The sequence below is a fragment of the Triturus cristatus genome, chromosome 7 (genome assembly GCF_964204655.1).
Source record: "Triturus cristatus chromosome 7, aTriCri1.1, whole genome shotgun sequence".
Classification (NCBI taxonomy): Eukaryota; Metazoa; Chordata; class Amphibia; order Caudata; family Salamandridae; genus Triturus; species Triturus cristatus.
In genome coordinates this window covers 567,942,641-567,965,920 of record NC_140590.1, presented here as the reverse complement: position 1 = coordinate 567,965,920, position 23,280 = coordinate 567,942,641, and the positions used below count along the sequence as shown (strand labels likewise).

Sequence of the window (23,280 nt, the reverse complement as noted above, 5' to 3'; positions counted from 1 at the left end):
ATTTCCCTTGTTATAAGGTGTTCATGAATAATAGTATTTTCTCACCTCCATGAAAGCCACTATTTGATTTTCCAGAAGAAGGACGTACTTCCTTCATCACTAAGGCCTATTCAGCAGGGGACATATCCAGCTGGGCCTGGGTTAAGCTACTCTACAAAAGAAATTAAGAACCTCTCTCTCACTCTTTTTATTCCCCCATACTCTACGCTGAGGCAAAATACATTGTTTTGACATGTAAGTAGATTTCGGTCTCTTTGAGACTCCTTACAAAAAGAAATTAACCTAGAAACTCTGAAAGTCAGTGCAATAAGCTAGTATTGTGGCTAGATTTGTGCACTCCTTCCGGCAAGTGGAACAATTGACCTTCTACTCAAAACAAAATAAGCTTCTATTTTCCCTATTTATTTCTTGCACAACTTGGAAATCCAAATCAATTCTGTTTTTATGATTTTACAACATAATGGATGGCTCTATTAATCTTGAACACTGCTGAGTTTTTTGCCTTTACGGATTATTTTATCTGAAGATTTAAAAAACTTATTTGAGAAACTGAACTGAAGGGAAAGCTGTTAGAATGAATACATCTTAATTTTACCGTCCGATAAGAGTTTAGCTAGTGTATATTATCCTGAAGGAGATAAATGACATTTTGAAAAATCAAGAGCTCAGTACTTTTTAGGGAATTAATTCTCAAATGCTGCACAAGTAATCTAGGTTGGTGGTAGAAGCACATCTTTCTAAATAATGTCATCTTTCTGAATCAGCAGTTACAGTAGATTTGTACACTTAGCTTCTCAAGGAGAAAACTTTTTTTGAGAGGTGTTCATCTGCATAGAGGGCACACACAAAACAGGCATAGCTACGAGTGCCAGTATTCGTGATCCAGGTCACATGATTGAAGTGGCTATCGACCTTGGGCCGTATTATACAAGTGCCCCGGGGGTGCAACAGGCGTTTGCGCTTCTTTGCGTGCCGCCGGGGCACTTCGGTATTGCAGAAGGGGTGCAGATGCTTATGCGGCTCATTCTGTAATACCGATAGTGCTGGCGCACTGTCAGTGCACCCCATGATTGCAGCGAGTTTGCAGCAGCCCATTCATCATAATGCAGCACATTTTCCTTCATTGCGCCGGCTGCACCTTTTAAAAGGAAATGAAGGAAAATACACCGAATGTCTAATACGGCCCCTGGTGTGTGTTGGGAACGCTTCCCTCCTGGTATAGGAGATTGTGTAGGTAGACCATATCTGTGCAGTGCTCATGGAGGCCCTTCAATACTTCCACAGTTAGTGAGACCAGGAATTTAGGAAGAGCACTGCATCCCTGCTAGGATGGTAGAATGAGCCATGTGGGCTTGGACTGGAGTGAGTGACTAATGACTGCAGATGAGAGATTAGGTATCTGAATACATAGCGGTGTGTGAGAGAGAGAAGAGAATTTTCTTGAAGGATTTTGAGTGTTAGTGGAGAGTGTCTTGGAGCTGGGCCGGCAGCAGGACAGCCCTGTGGGGTGCCACTACTCTCTCCCTGGCATGGGAGCAGGGTAAGGATTAAGGGTGGGCGGCAAACTCCACTCTGCCAGCGGAGTTCATGGAGTTTTTGTCACTCTGTGCTCTGCTTGGAACGCTAAGTCCAGCAAAAACTCCATCATCCTGGCAGAGCAGAGTTTACCGGGGTGCCGGCACCACCCCTAGATTTAATTTAACAAGGCCTGGCCGCACATCGCTGCTTTGCTGTGCATCTTTTATAGGTATCGACAAGAATAAAATACTAAAAAGAACACGCTATTTATGCACGCATGCGCCTCATATAATGGACCTGATGGGAACATGCCATGCCATAGAGATCATCATCACTGAATATTTCAAGAGGAGACGGGCCTGTCAGAAGAATTCCCAGTGAGTGCTTGTATCACCAAGACTCTGTTATCGTCAAGAGAAAGTGATCATTAAATCCCGCCACTGACAGTCAAACCTGAAAGATGGCTCCAGCTTAGGCATGAATGAAGCAGCTATTGTAGGCATGCGCAGTGTGCACAGGGGCACTGTCATTCCTGGTGTCGGAGAAAAAACAATGTTCCACAGACAGGGGAAGGTAGAGTCTGAGGAAGAAGTTTGAAAAGTGCAACAAGAAAAATAGGTACTTGGGAGAAACCATGAAATATATGTTCCAACAAAAGCACTGGAGAGCCCGATAATAAACAAGCATTTATTCTTTTATTTTTTATATGTTTTGGTTTTGCCAATTGGGGAACAATTGTACAGTTTTGGGAAAGAGCTGCGGCACTGGGGACTTGGTTAGCAGGAACCCAGTGCACTTTCAGTCAAAATCACATCATGTATCAGGCAAAAAGTGGGGGTGACCATGTCAAAAAGGGTACATCCCTACAAGGCCTCGCTCTCAGTCCAACAAATTCATTCCATGGGAAAATGTGATTGTGCTTTACTGGGGAGCACCCAAACATCAAAGTAGGTATGCCTATGCAATAAAACTTGCATTTGTGGTGGGTACTTGTATTCCATTCGTTAGTTTCCTGTCCTGTCCACTGCCTAGGGACAGTGTAGCAAAACACATTTTAGCTAGAAGCCATTAAATAACATTTGGTTTGGTCTAAAGCATTTGAGTGTGATGTTATAGGGTGCATTTTATGAGTGATGTTATTAATGTAAGCATGGAATTTATGTATGGCGCAACACATTTAAGCATCTTGTCCTTGGATTGCTTCAGAGTGGTGTGACACATTTAATTTTGGTGCAACTGGGTGACATTCAGCATGGTGTACGACGCCATGTGCTTACATTCTGCATGATGCAATGTTGTTGAGATCGATGGAATGAACGCATCTTCTCTAGTGTGTAATTTCATGGGAATTTGTTCTAGGGACATGATCCTGCAGACCTCATTTTGAAGTCAGGTTAAATGTTGAGCATAACGTTTGATGGATCAATTATAATATGTTCACCTTTTTTCCAATTTTAGAAGAAGATATCCTTAACTCCATCATGAAAGATGCTCGGAAGAATGAAGGTTCTGACCATGTTACGTCTGACAGTGGGAGATTTTCACCAAGGGCTGAAGCTGATCTCATCTCTGAAATGTATGCCCTTCATCTATTTCCTCTTTTAAATTCCCATTCTCCAACCTTTCCTTCCTTTACTCTTTTCATTCTATTACTGGAGCTTAGGTTATCCTGATTATCCACTGATTCGAAATTCCTTCTTTCCTTTTCTGTTGCCTATATTCTTGTTTATTCTGCTTGTACTACCCTGCTTTTTTTATTCTCTTTCCTCTTTTCCCTAAGTGTTGCTTTCTCTCCCTCCTGTCTCTCTTCATTCCACTTCAGCTCCTTCTCTTCTTTCTTCTCCCTTGAGTACCCTCTTCTGATACTTCACAAATCCTTCTACAACTATCATCACTTCCCTTTTCTTTCTCCAGCTCCTACGGCTTCCTTCCTTCCAACTGCGCTTTTGATTGTCTTGCCTGCTCTTTCTTGTGTCCGGGCACAGTTTAGCCCTGCACTCTCTGCGACAACAGTTCCAGCCACTTAGGCCCGATTCATAGAGGATACTGCTTAACAGTCAGACATTTGTGTGTGTGGGATTACACCTAGGTTCAGAGCAAATTTCTAACTCTTCAGCGATTAACGAAAAATCACAAGAACTGCATCTGCAACCTCCAGACAATTCAGGAACTTTGGAATAATCTTTGATGCAGAACTGTCATTTTTACTTCAAATAAACTCTGTGGCTTTCAGCATGCAGCTGTACATGCTTTCGAGGATCTTCCTATTTCTAAAGACTGCAGCCTGGTAGCACTAATGAGATTACTGGAGAGACACTGCATGGATTACTGTAATTCAATAAGCAGAAGTTTACCACAAAAGCTGCTGTCTGGGTACAGAGCACATACCTTGGTGGCCAGGAGGATCATGGTAAATAATCTTGAAGGAAATGCAGTCATCAGAAGTGGAGTGTAGGATTACATTTAAAAACTCTGCATTATGTAGAAGGCTTACGAGCACAAGGACCCATGGTTTCTGCAAATGCTTGCTCCCACTTCACACCTGCCAGGACTTTCTAAATGAATCAACTCTTACATGATGCATTCAAAATTATTCAGATGTTTAAAACTTGTTGGTCGATACCTGAGTGGGCAGGGACCCTAACTCTGGAACCCTGGCCTGAGGCAGAGCGAAATTATTTGCATTTCATGAAACCTCTCAAAGTAAGTTCAGGTGTACATTTGACTGAAGTTCTACCCAGGACAATGACCTTCCTCTTACCCAATTGGATTCTATTAGCATAAATGCAGGTTATCCTTCCAATGGGATTTGACCAACATCATTGATTAGGAAGATTGCAAAATATATTCATCATATGAAAAGAAACATTTCTTCTGTTTTAAGCCCTCTGCCATTTTGCTTACATAGAAGAAGCAACAAGGAATGCTGCTTTTGCAAATGTTCCTACTCTTAGGAATTTCCTCAATAAAACAAGTAACAACTGCAGCCCCCTTGGCATTGCTAGACAAGTTTGCAGAGCATTAGCTGCAATCATACCCGCTGTACCAAGACTGGAAAATAAATATAGGTCAGAACCACAACATGTCAAGGAACATCCAAAATGTCATTCAGTTATTGGGGATAGAAAATTGATCAACCCCAGGTTGAACAGCAGATCTTTCTGACAAAGTGAGTAGGCACAGAGAAGTGGAAGGCAAGAAGATATGTACCACAGAATCATTAGCTTGCAGATCAGCTAACGTTATGTTGTTGCTGTCATGCTATGACAGCATTAATTGCAGCAGGTTTTTGGATTTTATTGAATTCCAGACAAAAGATACACAACTTGGGGGCCGATTTGAATGTCAGTCTGAAAGCCTCCGACCGCAAGTCGGAGGCTTTCTGACTGACATCCAAGGTTTCAAATCCGACAGCCTTATTACAATGAAGGCTGTCTGATTTGAAACTGGCTGGTCAATCTGACTAGCTTCCGATGGGCTCAAGGAGCCCATCGGCCAGTCGGAGGCCACACATAATCCACTACAGACGGCTTTTCTGCCGTGGAGATTATGATGTCAGTTTCCGCCAGGCTTTTCATTTTGGACTTTCTGACAGGAAGAGCCTGTCTGAAAGCTTTGTAGCAGTAGGAAACACGTTGTCATAATAAAATAAAATATAAATATAAAAGAACACCCATACTGCAATCAAGGGGCATATTAGAACTGTGGTTCCTCTAGCAGTTTCCTGTTGGGGGGATGGGTGCACCTATATAAATCCCTGCACCGCGTGGCAGCCACCGTGTGCATAACAATTGACACTAAACAGTCAGAATGCTTTAAGTAAAAAATAGTAACATCAGAAAAAAAAAATGATTTCTTGGATGCCATCAGATTCAAGGATGCTTAATTTCACATCCTAAAACTTCACAAACTCAGAAAATATCTCATGAATGTTATCAAGGTTAGGTGGTGTTGGGGTCCTGGGCTTGCCATAAGCCGACCTGGCTGCACAACCGATGCCCGACCTCATATCTAACACCATCTGTCTACTGTTGAAGCGTGATTCAGTGCGTAAACATTTCTGCTGGTCGATTGCACTATCCTGATGTGCCTGAGGTCTAACCGTGCAGCAGCCACCAAGAACAGTGGTCTGAATATTTAGCCCTTCAGCTCCAATCCACCACAGTAACAGTATTCTCCAGTACAAGTGAGCATTACATCATAGAAGCCTCCTGATGTTGGCAGTGCTGATGACCTGTCATGAAGACAAGACAAGTGTTAGGGCTAGAATCGGACCCCAGGACCAAAACAGTAACCTTCAAATAACCGTAGCCATAAAAGACTATGATTTATACTTTAATGTGGCAAAAATAAGCTGCGTGACTGAAATGAGCGTCAGCTTCGAATTATAGGACAAGTGCAATGACAGCATGTTGTAGGTCGCAGAATGAGCTAGGCGAGACTGGAGCACTGCAATACAATGTGCCGAGAATTACTGCATGGCCTTTCACATTTAATGAATGTACCGGACCCCTGTGTGATGCAGCAAACACTGTATAGGTCTGAATATGATACGGAGCTGTGACAATTTCAACAGAATGAAACAATGGTTGTAAGACACACAATAAAGTCGGCCAGTGGCCGTGTGCATGGGAGCGACCGTGGGCCTGGAACTGAATCTTTAGTCAGTGTGAAGTAGATCCTCCAGATAGTTTTCTGGATACTAATCACGTGGCTGAATCAAAATCCATCTACATCTGGAAAAATGTGGACATGGCTGGTGCCTGCCATATGGAACATGGCAGGTCTTGCAGTATAAAAAGAAGGCAAGAAATGCATGTGACTAACAAACAATTCTAATTGCCAGACAAGACGTGAATGAATAAATAGGCTAAACCTAACTCTTGATACACCTGCTGGTAATACTAACCTTAGCAGCCATAACTGTGTACAACAAGGTACATTAAGTGAAATCACTTTGACGTGAAGAAGCTAAGTGAAACCTGTTAATCTGGCACAATAGTAAAGAAATAAGGAACAGACTATACAATGTTGTTTCAGAATTGTGGGGGTTACTATATTACACCATCTCGTGAAATATTTTGAGCGCCTGCTTTGGACCTTACATAAAAGTGGCCTTATGACACAAGAGGCAAATTGTCCTTGGACCAGCGCAAAATCCCTAAAGCCACATCACCGAGTGGAGATCCAGCGGGAGCAACAGGTGAGGGAGACAATCCCAAAGAAGGTGATATAAACACAATCCTCATGGAACAAACATTTCGTTTAAAATCAATAGACACTAAAATTGATACAGTTGCTGAAATTGATTCAGTCACCATTAGATTGGATCATCTAACAGAAAGGATTCAGAGGTAAATGCCTGTCAGGCTTTCTGAGGGTTCTGAAGGTAGAATATTAGACCTCAAAGATGACAGTGGGACCTCAAAGAAGAAACTTATCAAGATGGAGAAAATACTGGCAACTGTGACCTCAAGTCACATTCTTGTTGTTACAATGTCAGTATTTTAGGCCTGATGGAAAACACCAATCAAAGCCAAACTGTGGTATTTATCGAGAAGATGCTTATCAGTTGGGCCAACGACACACAAGGCGGATCCCATGCCAAAGAATTGAACGTTCTTCTTACTGGGTTAAACCCTATTCAGCAAATAACTAAGGCTACACATAATAAGGGACATACGTTGGACCAGGTGTGGACAGCTAATATTACAGTATCCACACTGACTGTCTGCATTTGGTCTGATCACTTCTTAATTCAGTTTACTATCAATGACATTGCTATAGTAAAACCCCCAAGTCTAAAAAGACTAGTAGCTAGGAACTGGAACAATATTAATATAACCAATTTCCATGCCACCTTAGCAAATACAGTTCCTATCCACCAGACGTCAATTAATTCAAGTGAGAAAAATCTCACAGCATGACTCACTGTGGCCAGCAATGAACATGCTCCACTAAGAACAATTCGATCAGCAAGACGCCACGAGGCACAAAGATGGTTTTCTCCTGATTTACAAAGCCAAAAACTAGCACTTCGTCAATCCGAAAGGAAATGGAGATCTAGCTACTCCTTAGATAAAAAAGAGAGCTATTTGATCCAACTGAAAGAGTATAAAAAATCAATTTCTTCAGCTAAGGCTGGTTACTTCTCTTCAAAAATCATGAGCTCTACCAACAGGTCCAAAGAAATATTTGCCATTGTGAACGAATTATCCAATCCTGATAGAGTTACTTTAAAATCTACTCCCAGCCAAGCCTTTTGTAACTCCCTCAATTCGTTCTTTATTGATAAAATTGTTACAATAAAAGCCAGTATTCCCCGCTGCCCTGCTCCTGAGGGTTCACCCTCAATGCTGGAAAATTTGTGCTCTCTCGAACAGTTCTCAGCAATACACAGTCAGACTTTTTTGGGCCTTCTGTCTAAAGTAAAGTCGGGATCGCCTATGGACAGTTGACCGCCCCATATTTCAAAAGAAGTTTTTACCATTTTCCCCGGACCCGCCTTGGCACTCCTTAATGACTCTCTAGCACAGGGCTGTGTTCCGAAAGCTTTTAAGGAAGCAACAGTTGTCCCCCTGCTAAAAAAATCAGATGCAGACCCTGGGATCTTGACTAACTAGCGGCCTATTTCCCTGCTTCCCTATTTGGCCAAAATATTGGAATCTCATGTGGCCAAATGTCTCTGTGCTTTCATTGAGCAGTCGGATTACCTTGATCCTCACCAAGCAGGGTTCCGCCCAGCCCATTCTACAGAGGCAGTAATACTCACTGTACTGTATACGTTTCGAAAGGAAGCCGATAAGGGCTCCCCCCAGGCCTTGGTGCTGCTGGATCTGTCAGCGGCATTTGACACGGTCGATCATGGTATCCTGATCGACCGTGTCAGGATGGCCGGTCTCAAGGGGATGGCGTCTAGCTGAGTTGAGCCATTTCTCGAGGAACGTACTCAGTCAGTGCGTCTCTCCCAGTTCTCTGCACCTAAAATGGCAACAACATGTGGAGTAGCGCAGGGCTCCTCATTGTCCCCTCACTTATTCAATCTTTACCTTCTTCCCTTACTCCACTCCCTGAAAAATAGGAAGGTATGCATGTAAAATTATGCAGGTGATCTGCAACTGGTGTTTGCAATTGATAATTCACCTGACTCGATATCTGAATTCCAGGCAACGATGTTACACATCCGTGACTGGATGAATAACAACCAGTTAAAATTAAACCCAGACAAAACAGAAGTGATTCTGATAGGTGGTCCCCTGAATCCCTGGAACGCACAGTTCTGGCCAAGTGAACTAGGCTCCCCACCTAACCCTTCTTCCTCAGCTAAAAGCCTGGGAGTGATCATCAATAGTGATCTCACTGGGAATCCTCATTTAGGAGCAGTGACCTTCACCTGTTTCTTTCAGCTGAGGAAGATAAGGAAGATTAGGAGATTACTCACTCGGGAAGCCTTAATCCAGGTGGTCCTAGCCATGGTGATATCACACCTGGAGTATGCCAATTCACTATACTTTGGCATTCTGCTCTATCTCACCAAAAGTCTGCAGATGGTTCAGAACCAGGCAGCAAGGTTGATATCCCAACAACCCAGATGGGAATACATCTCTCCCACTATGAAAGAGCTACATTGGCTTCCCATCCTACAAAGATGTGTGTTTAAAGTTGGTTGCCTTATCTTCAAAACCCTGCATGGTGCTAGCCCAACATTTATATACAGACTTGTCCATAACTATTTACCTGCACGGAGCTTACGCTCTGCTCACAAGAACCTTCTAACCATTCCTTCCTGCAAACGGAAACGAATAGGTGGCTTCAGGTTTGCAGTAGTGGCCCCCAGCTTCTGGAACACTCTCCCTTTAGATATAAGAACCTGCACTGAATTAATTACATTCCGTAGACTCCTTAAGACTTGGCCATTTACCCAAGCTAATAACTAGATTCTGTCGACAACTAAATACATGAGGTCCCAGCAAAACCTTAAGTTCAGCGCCAAGAAACCAATCGGTGTACGAGCGCTTTATAAGAAATTTTAACATAACATAACATAACATCAATCTCTTTGATCTCCCTAACTTCACCCATATTTTTATGGTTGAAAGAGCACATCACTCACTGGTACCTAGTTTGCCACCTGGGGTGCAGCCTAACCCCTTTGTAGCCCAATTGTTAAATTATTGTAACAGAGACCTGTTCCTAAAACTGGCTTTAAGAAAGCCCCGCTACAGTATCAAGAATCCAGCAACAATAAATACCTAGATTTCACCCTAGCTGTCCAACCAAGAGCCTCATTGAAGATTCAAAGAGGTGAAAAAGCAACTCAGAGACCGAGAAGTGCAGAATGCAATGCTTTATCTGGAAAAACATAAAAATAAATTCAGAGCAAAAATGCATCTCTTTACTGACCCCAAGGAAATCGCCAAGTGTGTCAACAACTGTATTGGGCCAAACTGCTGACGAGGCTCCTCAAACTCAAAGAGAAATAAGAGACCACATAATCTGTAGCATACACCAGAGAAGTGTACTGAAATGAGATGTGATATCTCAGGTTAGGAGGTCAGATAGGACTGTTGTTGTAGAATTTATGCCTAATAGGGCTACCACCAAATAACTACCTCTGCATACTATCTGCTATCTTACACCAATTGCATCCAGAGTTGGAAGCAGTGGCACTATAGTTAGATGCCTAGAAGGACTTCCATTTCCTCAACTACACATATTTTATGATTACCGTGCATAGGCTTGAGATAGACGACTACACGAAGAAATATGTAGCCTCAATGTATGCAGCATTCCAAGCTATGGTGTGCATCAATGGTTTAATATCTGAGCTATTTGCGATCAGCATGGGGGAAAAGAAAGGGATACCCTCTCTCCCTCCCCCTGGTTTTTGTTATGGTTGTTGAGCTGTTGGCTTCTGATTAGGAGAGAAAAATTACAAACAGGTTTGCCTTTCAGGGCTGCCATACAGCTTATATCTATGTATGCAGACGATATTTTACTATAAGTTAGACAACTCGGGACAAATTTGACTCCTGTATTTCACAAAGTATTACACTTTAGGGGGATTTGCAGAATTTCAATAAACTTGTGAAATGCAGAAATGCTCTTTCTGTTGCCACCACCCAATCACAACTAGAATACCCAACAAACTGGTGCAAAGATACTGTGAAGTACCTGAGAGTGATAATACAAAGAGGCTATGAGGTTACTGCTTCAGAAAACTATGGATACCGATGACTGAGAAGCTACCAAGTACCCAGTAATAATGAGAGATAAATTAATTTACCACTTTCAATGACTGGCAGGGTTGCCCTAACTAAAATTATGGTGCTCCTGAAGTTAGATCGGTGTTTGAACAGAATATCAAAAGAAAAAATTGTGATACAAAAATATTTTTAATAATATAATTTAAATCTTTTTTCGGCTATTTCCTTTTTTGGTGGACATTGAGGGGCCGATTCCGATCCTGTATTTTTTTTCCCCGTACGACTCGCATCCGTATTTTTTAACGTACGAATCGTACAAGTACCATACAAACGGTGAAGTACGATTCGTACGGGAAAAATACATACGAATCGCCTTGGGAAAAGTCTACGAGACGTCCCTGGACAGTTTTAAGTCGTAAAACTCAGAGCGCACAAGTACGATCCGTACCGGCATTCCGAATGCACAAGCGTATGGAAAACGTCCCGTACGGAGCGAACTGTGTACGATCCCTACCCCGGGTACACTTGTGCCCGGGGTACGAGTCGTACGGCCCCCCCACCCCAGCCCCGTATGTATGCGCTGTACCCCCACCCCAGCCCCGTATGTACGTGCCGTACCCCCAGCCCCGTATGTACGCGCCGTACCCCCTCCCCAGCCCCGTATGTACGTGCCGTACCCCCGGCGCGTACATATGGGGTTGGGGTGTGGGTACGGCGCATACATACGGGGCTGGGGTGGGGGTACAGTGCGTACATACGGGGCTGGGGTGGGGGTACGGCTCGTACATACGGGGCTGGGGTGGGGGTACGGCGCGTACATACGGGGCTGGGGTGGGGGTACGGCCCGTACATACGGGTCTGGGGGTACGGCGCGTACATACGGGGCTGGGGTGGGGGTACGGCGCATACATACGGGGCTGGGGGTACGGCGCGTACATACGGGGCTGGGGTGGGGGTACAGCGCGTACATACGGGGCTGGGGGTATGGCGCGTACATACGGGGGTGGGGGCACAGCGCTTACATACGGAGTGCCGTAGGGACGGATCGTACTTGCTGGTCCGTAAAACGCTGCTTACATTCGTACGGACGGCGCGTACAGGCTGTTCCGGAGATGATTCGTAAGGTAATTTCCCCTGTACGGTCTTTTCTACGATTCGTATGGAAATCGCCTTTCTGTACGAATCGTACTTCCTGGGTTTTAATGACAGTTTACTGGGTACGCGTCGTACGGAGAAAACGCTCCGTACGACGATTCATAGGGCCTTTTTACCAGATCGGAATCGGCACCTAATTAGTTATTCTGTTTTACTTTTAAATGTTAGTTTTTGTTGTGATTATAGTTTACATATAAATGGTTAATTTATTATATTGTTTTAATGTTTTTTTTATGTATTCGTTTTCAGTAGTAAATATATGGGGAATAGATATGGCGATATAAGTGAATGCTGTTTTGCTTGTTGTTTTAATGTACGAATATCTTTGTACACTTTTTTAATTTTTGTTATATTTATTTAATTTTGTGTTTCTTCTTTAAAAAAAATATCATTGTAGTTAATATTGTGTTTTTGATACTTTTGATATGGTATGTGTATTTAATTAGTAGACAATATTGTTGTTTCGATATTTATGTGTTTGAGATATAATGTAGGTATTTTTGACAGCAATATTTTTGTCAATATTTGTGACTTTTGCAATTAAGTATAGCACAGCTGAAGTTTTTGTAAACATTAATATTTTGGTGAGTCACTATTGTTTTCCATGCTAGTTTCTCATGGAACCCCTTAGATCAATGGAGAGGTGAACAGCCTCGTATCTGCTGGGAGATACCTGCTCGCCCTTATGAACGGGTAGATTTGTGAATGATGGCAGAATGATTTTTGCCAGTTACTGAAAAAACCTGGTTTTATTTCTGCTCACAGATGGCACAAATCTCATAAACATATAGACACACATTGCTACACTTTAAATCTCCACATCATGAGAATTGCACTCCAATAATTTGACATAAAATAGACCCTACAATTAGAAATGGTTGTAGAGGATGCTGATGTGTGGGCATTAAAAACCAAGGTGATGGATGGAATGCTTGAACTAATATCAGCCAAAAGCAATTGGTCTCCTGCATCAAAGTCCATCATTTTTACCCCACCATGCCCCCTCAGTTTGGACCCAGACTTATGATAATCAGCCTGTGTTTCGACCGACAACACAGGCTCCCATTGAAAAAAGGGATGAGTGGGGAGAATCGTGCACCCTGTGGGGTGGCACCCCATGGTGCCTGTGACACTGTGTACGCTTGTACAGGATAGACCCATGGAACTACCCACGGGCCCCATTCGGAGGCCCCGGGTGAAGTGGGGCCTACTATGGGCCCACAAAGTCAGATTCCAACAGCTGATCCATGTTGGAACAACCAATTCAGAAAGGCGGTCTGAATCGGACATCGTAATCGCTCGGTCCATAGACCTGTACAAGTCGTCTCCGACCGACTTGGTTACTCCGAATGCCATTCGGAACCGAGTATGAAAGTCCGACCATCGTAATCGGTCGTTTGAAAAGTGTCCGAGTCGGTCGGAAAGGCGGGTTCCGAATCGGATTCGGACGAAGCAAATGCCATTCGGAGCCTTTCCGACCAACATTGTAATCGGGCCCCTTAGTGCATCAAAAACATGGTGATGGCTGGAATGCAAAAATTGGTCTCAGCCACTGCCATTTGCTTGGTCCTGCATCCTAATATATAATTTTTTTCACACAATTACACATTCATTTGGACCCAGCCATATGCAAATCAGTCTTGACCCTGCTCCAATAGGAACAGTCCAGACCAAATTTGCAGGCCAAGTCCTCTCTGAACTGGTGACACAACCAACTTAGCACAGGGTTTACCCTTATTAGGGCTCATCAGCCAGGTATAACTTGATTACAGTGGCACAGTGAGCAAGGGACCCACGTCTAGGCATACCCGTCACACTTAAAGCATCAAAAAGCAAGGTGATGGATGGAATGCTTAAATTAATCTCAGCCACTGGCAATCGCTCTGGTGGTACCTAGATTTCTGGCTGTAAAGACATCTCACAGCAGAGAGAGAATGACAGCATTCTCTCTGCTCAAGCTTCAGGAACTATACACACAGCATGGTTTAAAGTTAATGCTGTGCAGTCTCAATTAAACCTGTCAAAGAACATATTACAAAAAATGTTTATAGCCAGCAAGAAATGGGTGAAGCTGCATTATGAAAGGGATCCCTCTCTGCCTAGGTGGTCTGTGGGAAGGTCAGTGCAGTGCCTTTTAATTCCCACATAACCATTCCTGCTTTTCTGATTACTAAACAGCCAGGCAAAAGCATCCTATTGGGCATAGAAGGGCAAGTGACGTCCCTCCAGTTGAGAGGTGGTGGGAATACTGCCATAGTTCTCCATAAAGTAGCTGCGCCAGCAAACCTTCTGGAACTCCCTAAAAATGCCCAGAATGAGATCAGAAACCAGTGGTCTAATACTGGATGGTTTTTCAGTAGTCTCTGCTGGCTCTGTAATACCAATATGGTATTCTTAGCCAGTGAAGACTTATGTCTGCACAAGATCTGCATGGACATGCCTCCAGGTAAATCCACCCATTGTCTTTGCATCCTTGCATCCATGGTAACAGTCACTGCTGATGTTCCCATATATTGCAGTTCAAGCAAGCTTTTAGAATCAGTGTTATTCACACGTAAGGTGAGAGCTAGCCTAATGAATAGGAGTTGCTCTCATTCAACTGGGAATTCCACATATCTATACGTCAGCATCTGTGAGAGTGAGGAGAACTTTTCATAATTCAATGGAGCACGATGCCTTGATGTGTCTAGCTATCCAGCTGGTACAGTGGGCTAGAATGAGAATGCTTTCAGTTTTCTTTATGTGAATGTCAGAATCAATGTGTTTAGGTACAGTAAGGCTAGAGAATTTTCTGAATCTACAGATTGTGCCAGCAAGCAGAAGAATCGCCCCAGTGTTTTTTTTACTCATGAACAAGATATTCTAGGATCCATTTGTATAGGTTTTCAAGTGACAAATGGTTCACACATGTGATTGTTGTTCATGCGCGGAGAAAACAGTGGTTTGGAGATACAAAGCTTCAATTCCATGTGCTGGAACCAAGCTTGCAACAAAAGGGATTATTTAGGGCCTGATTACGCCATGCTCCCGCACCGCCAAGAGTCGGCACCACAAGTGATTTTGTGGTCTGGTGGGCGGACGGAGTTGCAGGCCGGTGGCAATGGTGTGTAAAGGCTCATAGTGAGCCTTAAACAGCACCTCTTTGGACCACTAGTGCACCTTCCTGAACGGGAAGGAACTGGGGGTGCAAAACTACAGAGGGTCACAACATGTGCCCCCCCTGCATGCACCCATGTAATTGCTGGAGGTGAGGAAAGTTGTAATATGCTTGGCGGTGCCTCTGGGCACCACTAAATATATTACGGGCCTCAGACTCCTGCCAGACCACCAGGGAGAATGGTACCCTGTCGGATGTGTGCAGTTGTTGTTGCGATATTTATGTGTTTGAGATTAAATGTAGGTATTTTTGACAGCAATATTTTTGTCATCAATATTTGTGACTTTTGCAATTAAGTATAGCACAGCTGAAGTTTTTGTAAACATTAATATTTTGGTGAGTCACTATTGTTTTCCATGCTAGTTTGTCATGGAACCCCTTAGATCAATGGAGAGGTGAACAGCCTCGTATCTGCTGGGAGATACCTGCTCGCCCTTATGAACGGGTAGATTTGTGAATGATGGCAGAATGATTTTTGCCAGTTACTGAAAAAACTTGGATTTATTTCTGCTCACAGATGGCACAAATCTCATAAACATATATAGACACACATTGCTACACTTTAAATCTCTACATCATGAGAATTGCACTCCAATAATTTGACATAAAATAGACCCTACAATAAGAAATGGTTGTAGAGGATGCTGATGTGTGGGCATTAAAAACCAAGGTGATGGATGGAATGCTTGAACTAATATCAGCCAAAGGCAATTGGTCTCCTGCATCAACCCCACCATGCCCCCTCAGTTTGGACCCAGGCTTATAAAAATCAGCCTGTGTTTCAACCGACAACACAGGCTCCCATTGAAAAAAGGGATGAGTGGGGAAAATCGTGCACCCTGTGGGGTGGCACCCCATGGTGCCTGTGACACTGTGTACGCTTGTACAGGATAGACCCATGGAACTACCCACGGGCCCCATTCAGAGGCCCCGGGTGAAGTGGGGCCTACTATGGGCCCACAAAGTCAGATTCCAACAGCAGTCCGATGGCCAAAGTCGTAATAGGGCGGTCGGACCGCTGGAGTGGTTGTGACTGGACTGCTACTGCCGCGTTCCTAAGAGTCTGGCTACAATACAAAGTCCTGCATCAGGGAAGGGTCATGCATTGGTTCCAATGCAGTGTCTTGCGAGGCGATGTGTCATTCTGTGTGGGTTCTGCTGGGACCACAGATTGGCCGTAGAACATCTTCCGGCCCACTTACATCTGTCCAGGACTGAGGTGGCACCACCTGGGGTAATAGGACTCACAGCTGGCAGAGTCCGGGTACTGGATTCAAGGCTGATCAGGAGGCCAGCCAACTGACCCTTGGGGTCACTCTGGTAATGCTGGGTTCAAGATGCCAGTCCAGCCCTTTACTCAGGCAGTAGGACAAGAGAATTAATAGAGTAGCAGTCAATTTAATTCACTCAATTTATTCAGCTCAATGAGCTATGAAAGTGCACAGTGCAAAACAAATGATATACTTAAAAACATTATAAATACAAATCTCAGCTCATGACAATATGTAAAACAGTCATACAACATCAGTTGTCAGAAAAGCTACCACAGTGCTTAAACAAAAACCAGAGGAACAAAAACCTTGAAAAAAGTCCTTAGGAGTTTGCTCGTTAGGGGTCCCGTATGTCACCTGGGTTATCTGAGTTAAATATCAAATATGTAGAAAGCAATCTATACATAGATAAAAAGCACAACAATCAATATACAAAAATACATTAAATATCCACCTAAAATTCATAAAGCATCACATAAAACAGTAGCCCTCTGCTTAATGGCGCATTCAATATTTATAGCAGAAGAAAAGCAGATCTTGATCGTGGGCAAGGTTAGCAGGTAGATGAAAGCTGCTCTGCAATAACGATTAGTGGCCCCCTGAGGATGAGCAACATTTAGCATTTCCTCAACAACTAATAACATTTACAGAATAACATCAAATGTAGGGTAGTTTGGGGTGACTGGTTGTCACAAGGGAAAGTTGTAAAAAAATACAGGCCTTGTAACGGAAAAGTGCACCGTGCTTAACCTTAGTCTAGTCAATAAGAATTTATGATGCATATTTCCCAAGCATACTAAGCATGGTGCAGGACTCAAAATCGGACAGATCCCCTTATAGGTCTGGAACGTTGGTTTATCTATAGCACTCCTTATCCATTTTAAAACACATTCTTTAGAGTCCTAATAGAGCTGGCTAGTGCATTGCTAAGGGAGGTAAACAAGTCCTCCAGTCCCATACTATGACAAGTATTCTGAATATTCATCAGCCATGGAATACTCAGTTTTAAGCAGTCCACAAGTACAGCCCCGTTACAGGAAGTCTGGCTTTTGGTCTAGATTCTGAGCCACAAAAGGAGGGGTTGAATTTTGATGAAATCCTTATGTAGCCAATCCCTGACTCAGTGTAGCAGATGAAGGAGCTAGTGCTTTGGGTGAGAGCTAACAATCTCTTAATAAAGCCATTTTCAATATTTTCAAGGCCCCCTGATCTTCAATGCCCCACACCCCTGCCCCATGCGAGGCAATAGCACAGCATTTGGCTTTGTAAACCATTGAGTGTTCCTTTGTGGGTGTCTCACCAAGTTTGCGGGCAAAATTAAGAACGTCCTCCACTGATTTGGAGAAGGAAACAGCTCTACTGGTCTTCAAGGGTCCCCATGAGAGACCTGTATCAAATGGAATGCCAAGATAGGAAAAAGTAGGAACAGAGCCAACTTTCTTGCTGTTCACTACAAAAGAAACATTATCCTTCTTCCTTCCCCCAAAAATCATAATATGAGTCTTGTTTTGGTTTACCATAAGATCTAGACTGGCCATAAACTCACAGAAATAGTCCAGCAGTCGCTGTAAGCCGTTGCAGTCCTGGCAATTAGGACCGTGTTGTCTGCATAAAGTAATGTGGGAATACTGCAGGTACCTACTTGTGGACAATCTGCACTGAGGTTTACCAGTTCATCCTCCAAGCTGTTTATAAAGATGGAAAGGAGAAAAGGAGCCAAGACACAGACCTGGCGTACGCCCCTTGCCAGGCTGAAAGCTGGTGGTTACGCCCTATGCTGTACCTTACACTGGCAGTAACATCATTGTGCAGATCATTAAGGAAATTAGCAATATAAAGAGCAACCCCTATATCAGTCATGATACCCCACAATTTACACCTTATGACAGAGTGAAAGGAAGACCTCAAATCCGTAAAAGCCAAAAACAGCTTGCCACACTTAGCGCCCATGTATTCGGCAATTTACAGATATAGATTTAAGGACTGCTCGACTGTGCCTAGGCCGTATCTGAAACCGAATTGGAGATCCAAGAGTTTGTTACGCTCCTTGGCCCATAGTTGCAAATAGTCCAACAGAATTCGTCCCATAATCTTTGCATTGGAATTAATCCGTGAGATGGGGCCATAACGGTAGGGTTCATTTTTTTAACCCTTTTACAAAATAGGAACATTAGTCGCATGGGACCAGTTCTTGGGGGGGGAGCAGCAACTAAGGCGGTATTTGGGACTTTTGCCAAAAAAGGGACCCACAGTGGGATGTTAGCTTTAAACATATCAGCAGGAAGCCCGTCTTCACAGGTGTCTTACGTCCTCTATTGTACGGAACCAAAAGGAGGTCAAATGCTGCTCTACAGATCTTGTTAAGGCTATTGAGGAGTGCAGGACCCCACCCCTGTGTATAATCTTTTGATAAAAAGACCCCAAAAAAAGCTAAGAAAGAGGGTTTGTTGACCTTGGACCATGCTTTTATTATCCCACGATTCCGAGAGGATAGTAAGTGCAAATGATAAACCACTACAGAGATTCTAGAGATCAGTGAGCTATGTAGAGAGAGAGAGAGAGAGAGACAAAAGCCTGTGGTCACTAAGTGGGTAATCAACAAGATTGTAATCCAAACCCCAATCTCTTAGTGATTTAGAAAAAATAATAAAATCAATATGGCTCAAAGTACCTCGCCCCACAAACGTGGGTTTAGTATTTGGTGTCAGGCTTAGAGCAGCAAAGGAGAATTTGAGGTTGAACTTAGCCAACAACAGGTTGAGTACATCACCAAGAGGACAATGTATAAAATGGGTAAAAGGAACCCCGGCCTCATCCTCCAGCCCACAAATATTCTCCTGAGAGAACTGACAAACTTTTTGTTAATATCCCCCAACAGTAGCAAAACACAGCCACCCTAAATATTACTGGTTCATTTCTCAATGTCCTTGAGTAAAGAGTGCGCTAGTTCAACCTTGGAATGGTTAAAAACGTTATCATATAGATTAATCAGCTGCAGTCTTGTTACAGAACACTGGAACAAGATCATCTAGTAATATACTGAATCACACATTGTCCATAACACCTTCGAAGGGAAGGAAGGAGAAACAAATGTGGTCAACCCACCCTTGACCCTGCCCATATGGATAGCTACTGCTGGTGTATGGTAGGTACAATACCCATTCCCATAAATAGGGTCAATAAGCCGCATTTCTTGTAAGCATATAATTGCATGGCATTCAATGAACTGAAGCCAATCTAACCTATCCCATTTGCTGGCTAAGCCCGCAATATTCCAAGAGGCTATAGATAATGATTGCATGATATGGCTTTCAGTACCCGTAATGAAGGAGTAGGACTGCACCTAGCAGACACATAGGGCCTAGATTCAATGTCAATCCCATGTTCTACAGACTCAGCTAGTAGATCACTTGAATCAGAGATAGTACCTGCTTCAGGAAGTCAGTCCTGTAGGCTCAATTGCAAAAGAGAAGTAAACCTTTTGAAGGTTTTTTTTTTTTAACTTTATTTATCATTTTGGCAAGATACAAATTAGAGCAGGCATAGAGGATCATTGGCAACCTCTCGGCATAATAACAATAAGTATTGAAATACAAAACACTTGGAATGTTTATGACACATAGTTACCATAAAACAGACATCTCATAAGCTGTTGATATCCATCTGAACACTATTATATTGCAATTAAATGATAGTCCTCGCGGCCAACCCATATCTGCATGACCCATCAATCAGCGTGAAATAGCTGTGATGCAAACACATTTAAATACCCACAGAGGCCGTGAATCATATACATTTCCTGATAAGACGTTTGTAGGGTTAGAATTGAGCAGATCCGATAAAGGATGCGTGATGGTAAGTACCTCACCCCACGCCCTCTGGGACTATGCCGTGTTGCAGCTGAGAGCTAGAATCTTGCTGTAGATTATTTACTTATAGCCTGTAAGACCCCTAGATGTCTTTAGGCCGAGAGGTCCCGGGCAGAAGGCCGGCATATACCTCGCAGTTTGTGCTGCAATAAGCCAGGCTGAGTAGCCAGGCTGCTTAGCCAGCCTGCCAGGGTGGAAGCGGTTCTGCGGACCCATGATAGAGCAATTTCGCGTTTAGCTAACAATAAATTGAGGGAGGCCAAATGTCTAACATTTTTGGGGAAGTTCGCGGTATATCCCAGTAGTGCTACTTCCGGGATGGGTATATTGGTCAACTTTGTCATGGCACCTAATGTGTTGTGAACTTCTCAGAATGTGTGGAGCTTGGGGCAGGTCCATGTGAGGTGAGCAAAATCAGCATGTGGGGCTGCGCATGTGCGGCATGTGTGCGCTCTAGTAGGGTCTAGCCTGTGTGCTTTAGCTGGGGTGAAGTACATTTGACGCAGGAACTTGTAATGTATCAGCTTATGTCTACTGTTAAGTGAGACATCCTGCGTCACTGCACAGCACTTAGCCCACTGATCGTCTGTGATGGGGTGGCCCAGGTCTGCCTCCCAGTCTGTGGGGACTTTATCGTCATAAACGGGTCATAGGGACGTGCATGATTTGTATAGCTTAGAAATGAGATGTGCCCCAGAGGGGTTTTCTATTATAAGTGTTAAGGGCGGGAAAGATTCCGGCTCAAGGGGAAAACTGGGCAGAGTAGCGCGTAGCGCAGAACGGATCCGGCTCATTACGAAGCTGTCCATGAATGTGGCGGCCTGAAAACGGGTGTCGTCCAACGGGGTAAAAACGTGCCCCTCAGGATATAAGCTCCGAAATGTAGTGATGTCAAACTTGGTTAAGGTGTGCTGGACCAACTTTTCGCCAGTGATCAGAAACAAACAAGCGGGGCGGACGAGTATAGTATGGGAGCAGCGGTGACCCGTCGCAGCTTATCCCAGGCCCAGCTAGTGGCAGAGACTGTCTGTATGTCAGTAGGGTCTCTGTGAACTCCCATGGGTAGCACGGTCGATAACCGCTCAGGAAGGACAAAATCTGCCTCTGGGCGGAGATAGGGGTTCGTGCGTCGGGGTGAAACGTTGCATTGAGCCACTAAATAATACAGTTGGAAATCTAATACACCATATCTCCCTTTATCGTATTGAAGGGTAAGAATTTGCCAGCGGACGCGATCTTGTTTACAGCCCCACACCAGTCTTATAAGGAGTTTGCGCAGTTGTAGAAAAAAACGTTACTGAGGGGGGTAGGAATATTGTTGAAAAAATACAAAGATTTGGGCAATACTATCATTTTAAGAATTGCGACCCGGCCAGCTATAGATAAGGGCAAGTGCAGCCATCTCTCAATCTGAGATTAGAGTGTGATGATTGCTTGACCATAATTAAGACGAATGATCTGAGCAGTATCAAGATGAACATGAATGCCCAGGTATTTGACGGAGTCAGTGCACCATTAAAAAGGGAATTCGCATTTCCAGGGGGTCGTGCTAGGAGTTAACGGGAAGATCACTGACTTACGTCAGTTTATACCTAGGCCGGAGAAGAGGCCAAACCGGAGTATTTCCCTGATGAGGGGCTCCAAGTTGACCTGGGGGTCTCTAAAGTAGAGGATGGTGTCATCCGCATATAGGGAAACTAGGAGGGGACCGGTGTTGAATTGTAAGCCCCTATGTAGTAGGGTAGTCCTAATAGTACCCTCTCATGCAGGCACTACGCTGTTTATGGATAACATATACTGTGGGTATGGTGGCAGACTGACTCCGTGCACCCCCGCCGCATATGTCAGCCTATGGTTTGCATTAGCTAGCTCGCAGTGCCTCTAGAATCTCCTGCTTTTTTGGAAACCTCAGAACACAATAACCTCAGACTTGTGGAAACAATATACTACTTTTCACCCAGTCACTCGTGCTTGCTTGTTTTGCTCTCAGAGAGATACAGAGAAGAAACAGTTGAGCGTTTTTACAATAAGAATTTATTGTATCGTAGTTCTTCTCATGTAGAATAAGTGCGCTGTTACAACTGTAACACAGTAGCAGAGATATAGAACCAGCAGTACAGTGAATAAAAAGGAATAGTATTGTTCTACCATTTTGCAATAGTCACAAACATATACATGAATATGAAATGCATTTACAAAAATAAAGTGTATACTCCTAAGATGCCTAACTAGATGTACCTAAGTGTACCTAGTATGTGAGTAGTGCTACAGAGCCTAAGCCTAAGAACCTATGAGCCAAGAATCCCGCTAGGATTGAGTCGAACCCCCATACCTGAATAGTGAGAGTGTGGGACTTTGTCCTGAACTTGAGCTGGACACCCCGCAAGGGATCGTCAGACCACTGTCAGCTGGAGTGATGGCATGCCGGAGCTGCAGCGTCTCTGGTCAGTGTGTTGGTCTTGAAGTCTCGGTTCCCTCCTGCTTTCTGATAGCAAGAGGTGCTGTATTTAAACAGTCTATGTTCATGTGTTACCCATTGTTCAGTATGAGGATGACGTTGGGGATTAAACCTTGTGCGTCGATTGGAGAGGTGAAGTATGCCTCCTGGAGAGTGTACTCATCAATTATTCATATGTGCTAAGGATGACGTCTTAGCAATATCGATTGGGGAAAACCCACCCTCGGCATGGAACTAGGTGGAAGGTTTAGTCCATAAAAGGCTACAGTCCTTATAAGGCGTGGTATCCCAATATGGCATTCTGGCCTTATTGGGAGTTATGTCCTTATAAGGCTCGTTCATGTGATATAACGGGAGCTGATGTTGGGAAAGCGTACGATGTTCCCTGGACCTATATTAGGGTACCAATATGAAATAAACCAATGTAGATGTCTTTCCTGGAAGTGACGGATCAGAGGATCCATAGCTAAAATAAATAACAAAGGCGAAAGGGGGCAACCCTGTCGTGTGCCGTGGGATAGAGAAAAAGGGCGAGATAGGGTTCCGTTGATGCCAAGCCGAGCTGTGGGGCCACTGTACAGTAGGGCAGTGGTGGCCACGATTCCTATCAGCATGCCCATGCAGCTCATTATTGAGAGGAAGAAGG

The 23,280-nt window shown here is 43.8% G+C and overlaps 1 protein-coding gene across 2 annotated transcripts in view; it reads left to right on the top strand.

The window, feature by feature from the left end:
* The window catches only part of LOC146810138 (polycystin-1-like), a 545,091-nt gene that overhangs the window by 422,151 nt on the left and 99,660 nt on the right, over positions 1 to 23,280 (top strand). For both annotated transcript variants that reach the window (XR_014966550.1, XM_085617085.1), the window contains exon 35: positions 2,977 to 3,094. Coding sequence is in view for 1 of the 2 variants with exons in the window: in XM_085617085.1 (XP_085473211.1) it covers positions 2,977 to 3,094 (118 nt within the window). In the remaining variant the exon portion in view is untranslated. The remainder of the gene's footprint in view (positions 1 to 2,976; positions 3,095 to 23,280) is intronic.